The sequence below is a fragment of the Salmo salar genome, chromosome ssa01 (assembly GCF_905237065.1).
Source record: "Salmo salar chromosome ssa01, Ssal_v3.1, whole genome shotgun sequence".
Classification (NCBI taxonomy): Eukaryota; Metazoa; Chordata; class Actinopteri; order Salmoniformes; family Salmonidae; genus Salmo; species Salmo salar.
This window is the reverse complement of record NC_059442.1, coordinates 146,918,156-146,925,445: the sequence shown is the minus strand read 5'-3', so window position 1 is coordinate 146,925,445 and position 7,290 is coordinate 146,918,156. Positions and strand designations below refer to the sequence as shown.

General features: G+C 41.0%; 1 protein-coding gene across 1 annotated transcript; it reads left to right on the top strand.

The window, feature by feature from the left end:
- The first annotated feature begins 1,737 nt into the window (after positions 1–1,737).
- Positions 1,738–6,235, top strand: aqp3b (aquaporin 3b). The gene is made up of 6 exons (XM_014136928.2): positions 1,738–1,973; positions 3,899–4,025; positions 4,778–4,915; positions 5,129–5,247; positions 5,415–5,632; positions 5,737–6,235. The coding sequence occupies exons 1-6, from the start codon at positions 1,866–1,868 to the stop codon at positions 5,927–5,929; spliced, it is 903 nt and encodes a 300-aa protein (XP_013992403.2). The 5' UTR covers positions 1,738–1,865; the 3' UTR covers positions 5,930–6,235.
- The last annotated feature ends 1,055 nt before the right edge of the window (positions 6,236–7,290 follow it).

Genomic DNA, 7,290 nt, shown 5'->3' with positions numbered 1-7,290 from the left:
AAACGACACTACATGTTGTAGCTGGGACCCTTTGGATTACAAATCAGAGGAAGATTTTCAAAAAGTAAGTGAATATTTATCGCTATTTGTGAATTTATGAAACCTGTGCCGGTGGAAAAACATTTTGATGTGGGGCGCCGTCCTCAAACAATAGCATGGCATGCATTCGCTGTAAAGCCTACTGTAAATCGAACAGTGCAGTTTGATAATTTTTATGATTATTTATTTGAATTGCGCGCCCTCCAGTTTCACCGGAAGTTGCCCCGTTAGCAGGATGCCTAGACTTTTTTAAGCAGCATGTTCATTACACAGGTGCACCTTGTGCTGGGGACAATAAAAGGCCACTCTAAATTGTGCAGTTTTGTCACACAGTTCACAATGCCACAGATGTCTGAATTTTTGAGGGAGTGTGCAATTGGCATGCTGACTGCAGGAACGTCCACAAGAGCTGTTGCCAGAAAAATTAATGTTAATTTCTCTACCATAAGCCGCCTACAATGTCGTTTTAGAGAATTTGGCAGTACGTCCACAGACCACGTCTATGGTGTCGTGTGTGCGAGCGGTTTGCTGATGTTAACATTGTGAACAGAGTGCACCATGGTTTTGGTGGAGTTATGGTTTGGGCAGGAATAAACTACGAACAATGAACACAATTGCATTCTATCGATGGCAATTTGAATACACAGAGATACCGTGACAAGATCCTGAGGCCCATTGTCGTGCCATTTATTCGCTGCCATCACCTCATGTTTGAGCATGAAAATGCACGGCCCCATGTCGCAAGGATCTATACACAATTCCTCGAAGCTGAAAATGTTCTAGTCCTTCCATGGCCTGCATACTCACCAGACATGTCACCCATTGAGCATGTTTGGGCAGTACTGGATCGATGTGTACAACAGCATGTTCCAGTTCCCGCCAACATCTAGCAACTTCGCACAGCCATTGAAGACGAGTGGGATAACATTCCACAGGCCACAATCAACAGCCTGATCAACTCTATGTGAAGGAGATGTGTTGCGCTGCATGAGGCAAATGATAGTCACACCAGATACTGACTGCTTTTTGTAACCATACCCCTACCTTTTTTTAAAGGTATTTATAACAACAGACGCTTATCCGTATTCCCAGTCATGTGAAATCCATAGATTAGGGCCTAATTAATTTATTTCAATTGAATGATTTCCTTATATGAACTGTAAAACAGTCAAATCTTAGAAAATATTGCATGTTGCGTATATATTTTTGTTCATTATATATTTATACTCCAGACTCCGACATTGATCGTCCTAATATTTATATATTTCCTAATTCCATATTTTTTTCTTTTAGATTTGTGTGTATTGTTGTCTATTGTTAGATATTACTGCACTGTTGGAGCTAGTAACATTTCGCTACATCCGCAACAACATCTGCTAAATAAGGGAATTTAAGTACCCTGCATAAAACTATTTTAGTGATTTAGGGTGAACACATGGAGTAGAGCTTGAACCAACTACCTGCTGTGCCGTGAAGGTGCAGACCTCTTTGTAGAGGCTGATGTTTTGCTTGCATACAAGGAGGCGACAAGTTTGACTAAGTTTCGTAGTAGTTGTAGTACTAATCCATCTGAATTCAAGTGAGGAAAAGGTAAAGAAAACAGGGGAGGTAAAAAAAAATGAAGAGGAAAAAAGATATGGGTGGAGATGTGGAGGTAGGCGTTCAGAATCAAGGAGAGACATGTTTTTTTTAAGATCTCAACGAGGGAGGGATCCCTCTCTGAGTGCTTAAAGAGTCGACACACGGCCCTCCTTGACACACATTCCTAGTCAGCCCCGCGTCTCTGCAACCGACCCTGTTGTCACTGGACGACCCACAGCTGCATCATGGGAAAACAGAAGGCGCTTATGGACAAGCTCGCAAGGACCTTTCAGATCCGTCACATGCTGCTACGCCAGGCTCTGGCAGAGTGCCTGGGAACCCTGATACTGGTGGTGAGTAGAGACTGTTCTACATTACTACAATAGTATTACCTATGTTTGTAAAACCCTATTAAAGTGAGTGGGTGAATGTGAATTGGAAACACAGTACCATACTATTATTATCTATCCAACAAGTAGGAGTTGATTGATAGCTTCTCGGTATGACAAGAATGTCTTCAAAAATATGGATGAAGCATGTAATTAAGCAAAGTGATTGTTATTTAAGCATCTAATATTCTCTGATGACTTAATTGCTTGTTTTCTAATTAATTTCACATTGATTTAACTTTTGTGGAATTTAATCTTAATCTAAATGTGTTGTTTAAAGCAGTGCTTTGAGCTTGGGTGTGAATGTAAAAGGATAGCTCTTCCCACATTGTTTGCATTGGCTATACAAGCAGAACTGATACTGTGAATTATATTATCAGCTTGTTAATATTATTTTATTATCACATTTTAATTAACCTCTCAAGTCTTCTACATGAAAAACATACACTGAAAATAAACATCCTTTCCTTTAAATTGATACATTTAAAGAACTTTAAATTGTTTTCCATATAGCAAGGTAATTTATTCTGAGCAAAAGAGAGATTATCACATAATTATTCATACTTCCTTGTAGATATTACATTCCATATTTACATTAATTCACTTAATCTCTCTGTAAAATATACAAATTGATTAAACTGTTAAATTATCTATAATTCATTCATGAACATTTTCACCTGAATACCTGCTTTAGGAAAAACTAAAAACCTAGCCTTCGAGACAAATCTACGAAATAGAATAGAACCTTGCCTTCTAAGGTGAAAAAGTCATCCACGTAGGTAAGGCCCTGGCATCCCTGTTGGTATTCCGCTAAATCCAAATAAAACACATGAGGTTAACACACAAACAGCTACCTGGGGTCAGCTGTTTCCAATGTTAACCCCCATACAGAACAATAGAGAAGCTGGAGGGAAGATACAAACTGAGAGGGGGCGGTTTTGCCATCTGGTATTTTTCTTGCCTGCAGCGTGAGAGGTGTAACTGATGTCTGATCCACTGTTTGGCCACACTACTGAGTGAAGACTTATGCCTCCCTGGCAAACATAACTCCCTTGGCTCTGACTGCCTAAAGGCAGGTCTTCTCTGCTCTAAGGAAGGCACCACAGGTAGATTTTATAGATAGGATCCTCAATAGGCAGCATAACCCACCCACCACAACACACTGTTGATCAAATGCATATAAAAAGATGATATATTTAGAAGGAAACTCAGCATAGATGTATGTTTCTGTATGATCCACCGTGCTGCTTTGTTGAAAACCGGCCACCACCAGAACACCTGAGTTCCGTAGCCCACTCTTATCAACACACACATGGCCTCTCGGGTCATTGGAAGCGACACCTCAGTCAAGATCAGTAGGCAAAATGGCCACATGCATGGCACAGCAAGAGGATACTCAGGTCAAGCTGTTAAAGGCATTGATCGTCTTGGGTGACCTGAGCTAAAGTCCAAAAAACATATTTGAGATGGTACTAGACCACCACTCGACCACAGGCATTTTTTGGATCCTGAGTGCACAAAGAACTCAGACAAAAGTTGATTGAAAAACTATTTTGGCCTGACAACAAGTTGACTAAAGCAGAAACAGGCTGGACTGGTACAGGCTATTCTCCATCCATCCTCCATTCTCACAAATCTACACATACAGGCAGTCTACACAGATAGCTACAGACTGTCAGTCTGTGTGTGATATGCATGCCATAGTAAACTTGTTGATGATGTTGATGGTGATGATGACCCTTATATATACTGTATTCAGGGGATTTGTATAATGTTAAAACGTGTATTCAACAAGACATAACACAACAACAACACTACAATGTTCACATGGGTTTGGTTACCCATGCACAGTGTTTCTCCTTTAACCTGTCTCTCTCCCTTCTCTGTAGATGTTTGGCTGTGGTGCGGTGGCCCAGTTGGTGCTAAGTGGTGGCTCCCATGGAATGTTCCTCACCGTCAACTTTGCCTTTGGCTTCGCTGCTACACTGGGCATCCTGGTCAGCGGACAGATCTCAGGTGAGGGGGGCACGTTACTGTCTGAGAGTAGCGAGTCTATTGGGAGTCATCAGTTGCCTATTGTGACAGACACATTATACCTAAGGTGAACTGACACTAATCTAAAGTGCAATATTTACCCTTCTAGATGTTTTTTTTTAGGTAAAACAGTCAGAGAGGGAAAGAGAGAGAGAGAGAGATAAAGAGAGAGAGAGAAAGGGTGAGAGAGCGAGAGGGAGCAGTAGAAAACAGTGGACATCAGAGAAGCTCACGGAGACAAGAAGAACGACGCTGGCTTGCCCCTTGAATTTTAAAGCCATTGGGTCCATGATTGAAAGGAAAGTGTGAAATCACAAATTGCGTTATTACTTTATTCACTATACAAGGATTAATCTGTCAAAGCAAAGGCACATAGATTTCCACAGTTCACTTGTGCCCACGTTTTTCAATGCCTAATACACATGGCAGCCTTGAAAATAAAATTAATCTCTCCAATTTACTGTCACAGAGACCTCCCTTCCTAACAGGCATTTACTGAGTCTACCTACTATTATGGCAGCTACTCCTTTTTTTCCCTCAGAGAAAAGATTTTAAGAGAATCATCTTTGGTCTTGATAGGCTCTGGTTGTTTTCCCTCACTAATTTTCTCTCACTCAGAGACTTGATTTAAAGAGAGATGGTCTTGGGTGTTTTTTACTCAGAGAAAATTGAATAGAATAGAACGAAATTGACAAATGGAAATTCACCATTTTCCAAATTGTTCTTTGTCACAGGAGGCCACCTGAACCCAACGGTGACCTTCGCCCTCTGTCTATTGGGGAGAGAACCTTGGAGGAAATTCCCTGTGTTTTTCTTGTTCCAGACTATAGGGGCCTTCCTGGGAGCTGGGATCATATTTGGCATGTATTTTGGTTAGTAGGATTCTGATCATTTATATTTTCAGAAATATACAAACAGCAACAACAACAACTGTTTTTCCAGTGGCCATATTTCACCGAAAACATTCTCAAGACTGTCAAAGTTTAGACTGTCTGAAAATAACTGTTATTTTCTCCCTAAGGGAGTTTCAAGGTTCTACAGCTACACACACTGTGAACTCTTATATGTTGCCGTGGTTTCTCCAGATGCGTTGTGGGACTACGGCCAAGGAACACTGATCGTTGTGGGGGAGAATGCCACTGCTGGGATCTTTGCCACATATCCCTCCAAACATCTCACTCTGGTTAATGGATTCTTTGACCAGGTATATTCACACTATTCGTATACTATAGTATATTAGTATTCCGTATTAGGACAGCCTCAGAATCACAAGTAGTTATATGGAATATTATCCTGTATAGAAACCGTTGTACATAACAACATGCACATTCCTGCAACAACCATGTAAAACTGAGCCTGGCTGTGCTACAGATTATAGGCACAGCAGCTCTGATCGTGTGTATCCTGGCCATCGTGGACCCCTACAACAACCCCATCCCCCGGGGCCTGGAGGCCTTCACGGTGGGGTTCGTGGTGCTGGTCATCGGCCTGTCAATGGGCTTCAACTCGGGCTATGCTGTCAACCCTGCCAGGGACCTGGGCCCACGCATCTTTACTGCCCTGGCTGGCTGGGGTGGTGAGGTCTTCACGTGAGTTTTGGATTTTTCTCCTGTTTTTCTTTTTCTGTGTAATAGCTCTGCTTTCACTGTTCTTCATAAACATACAACCTTGTCTCTGTCTTGGTCTCCCACAGGGTTAATGCCTACTGGTTCTTTGTGCCAATCTTTGCCCCCTTCATTGGTGCGGTGTTGGGGGTGATGGTGTACCAGCTGATGGTTGGGTACCATGTGGAGGGAGAAGCACGGGAGAAGAAGGAAGAGGAGGAGAAGGAGGAGCAAGATGAAAGGCTCAAACTGTCCAGCCTAACTACCAAGGACAGTGCATGAGTTCATGAATATTCTTACCGTGACCCATTTTAAACCCTCTTTATGTACATAATATATATGTGTGTGTAGTACACTCTTAGAAAAAATGGTTTCAAAAAAGTTCTTTGACTGTCCCCATAGGATAATCCTTTTGGGTTCCATGTAGAACCCTCCGAGGAAAAGGTTCGACATGGAACCCAAAAGGGTTCATCCAAAAGTTCTCCAATGGGGAAAGCACCTTTCTTTTCTAAGAGTGTATCTTTTTATAGATTTTATATCTTGCCTTGATGACAAACACATTTCTTTTAATAAAGTATAACTTCTCAATCAATCAGTCATTCATCATATACCACCAGGTTCAATCTCGGAAGACAGTAAGGATCGATCAAGACAGTTTGTCAACTGTACACACACACTGTAGCTGCAGCTTCAGTTGTGTCACTTTCAACATCAGAAACTCCTTGAAATCTAGAAAATAACAAAACAAAAACAGTCTTCCTTTATGCCACCTTGCTAACAAAACTGCTATAGTGATGCTTTGGCACAGATAAACAGGAAAACAAAAAGCTCAAAGCTGAAGAAGTATCACCTCACACACATTTGAAATGTGGTGCTTTGTTGAATTTGTGTCAGGATCCAAGAGATTACATTGCATCTAGATTTTACTATTTTTACTATGTTTTGCCCTTACAGTTCGGATTCTGGTTCTGCTGAATTTGCCATGCTATAAACAAAGAACTATAATCTAAACTATCCTTATATCTACATGTATATTTTGCACATTCTTTTTACACATATAGCTCAGACATTGACACTAACCAAGCCATACAGTCTGTAGTACACGCACTAACATTACAGGGGTGCTGCAGCATTACCAGTATGATCCTATCCATTTAAAATGTGAGTGAGATCTTTCAAAGAGCTATGCTGAACAGATTACTGAAATGACCAAAAAAAAGATTACTGAAATCAAATCTAACTTCGGACCGCTTTACGGTACACTGTGAGAAAAAGAACCAACATGATTGACTGCTTCAGGTACATTTTCAATAGCCTGATTAAAAAGGTCAACGTGGTCGTGGTAAATGTCCAACAAACAAACTAAAAATAGGTGACTGACTATTTGTTTACCTCTAAAAACAGTTCCAAAACCTTACATTTTTTGCCTCTTTACATTTGCTAGTACCAAATTCTGGGTAACCTTCTTTAACACAGCAGTGATGTTTCTATATCGTAACCACAGCCTATGCCATATGACACTGTCATGTCGATTGGTTTTCGATACATTTCTTCAGGCATAAGTCAGCTATGGCCTGCTAGCATGATTTGCTGATAAAGTGTGAAAAGAGGGTAAAAGAGGATGTAGGCAGGTTGTCTTGAGG

What these genes read in the sequence shown, in the direction of transcription:
- aqp3b (XM_014136928.2), top strand. Translation starts at nt 1,866, where the DNA reads ATGGGAAAACAGAAGGCGCTTATGGACAAGCTCGCAAGGACCTTTCAG. An exon ending in GGTCAGCGGACAGATCTCAG is followed by an intron (nt 4,026 to 4,777) that starts GTGAGGGGGGCA and finishes TCTTTGTCACAG; the next exon opens with GAGGCCACCTGAACCCAACG. An exon ending in TGGGGTGGTGAGGTCTTCAC is followed by an intron (nt 5,633 to 5,736) that starts GTGAGTTTTGGA and finishes GGTCTCCCACAG; the next exon opens with GGTTAATGCCTACTGGTTCT.